Source organism: Octopus bimaculoides, chromosome 4 (genome assembly GCF_001194135.2).
Source record: "Octopus bimaculoides isolate UCB-OBI-ISO-001 chromosome 4, ASM119413v2, whole genome shotgun sequence".
NCBI lineage: Eukaryota > Metazoa > Mollusca > Cephalopoda > Octopoda > Octopodidae > Octopus > Octopus bimaculoides.
The window spans coordinates 18,957,966-18,958,938 of NC_068984.1; the positions used below are offsets into that span (position 1 = coordinate 18,957,966).

A 973-nucleotide genomic window follows, 5' to 3' on the forward strand; every position below is an offset into this window, starting at 1 on the left:
CGTTATTATTTTTCTTTCGTCTCCAGTTCAAGAAATTCAGCTACTAATTCCAGTAACAGTTCTGTTAGGACCCTTCCCGGGTCATACAGACTTATAGGGGTCGGTTCCCCGGCTTCCGTGGAGCATATATTTTCTCATCTGGACTCTGGACGGGATGCCGATCCGCCGCAGGGTTAGACATTTTTGCAAGCTGAGTAGATTGGAGCAACGCGAAATGAAGTATGACAAAAATTTGACATTCATAGTAAGCAAGATATGAAAATTATAATCTTCAGATTTAAGTAATATAATTATGTAATTGGAGAAAATTTATAAAAAGGAAAAAATGAATAAATAAATAGTGTGAGAGATCGAGAGATCTAAAGATAGAATGACAACGAATTCCACCGTCACTTCAGAAGATATAGGGAGTATTTGTTGACAAATCAAATTTTATTTTATTTTTCAGGAATGAGGTTAATATCTAAAAAAAGATATTGTATAGATCGTTGATTTTAGGGAGAAAGATAAGAGATAAGCTAAATACATCACAAACAACTGCCAGAAGTATCAAATGTATCTTTTTTCCATAAGATTTTAAACATTAAAAGTAAAACTGTCTATAATCTATACAATACCGTAAATGCATTAGAGGACACACCTGTCAGGTGAGATTTAACGCATGCGTAATACAGCAAAAACAAAACAAAACTTTTGTGACACATTGAGGTAAAAAAAGAGATTTAGGAAATAAAGAAGCATGATGTTGGAGGAGCTAAAACACCTTTTAAATTTCCTCTGTTTTATATTTATATTGTTTCATTGTTGTAATGCCGAAAGAATTAGTAAGTACAAAGTTAATATTTTATGATAAGTACGCATTATGTTTCCATACACAATGGAAACAAACAATGTAATCGAAGGATAACTATATATATGTGTGTGTATGTATATATGTATGTATGTATGTATATATCTATATATATATATATAT

The 973-nt window shown here is 31.4% G+C and overlaps 1 protein-coding gene across 1 annotated transcript in view; it reads left to right on the forward strand.

Moving 5' to 3' along the window:
- The first annotated feature begins 651 nt into the window (after window positions 1–651).
- Window positions 652–973, forward strand: part of LOC106881363 (uncharacterized) — a 9,593-nt gene continuing 9,271 nt past the window's right edge. Inside the window, exon 1 of the mRNA XM_014931724.2 lies at window positions 652–824. Within this exon, the coding sequence (XP_014787210.1) occupies window positions 740–824 (85 nt within the window). The 5' untranslated portion in view covers window positions 652–739. The remainder of the gene's footprint in view (window positions 825–973) is intronic.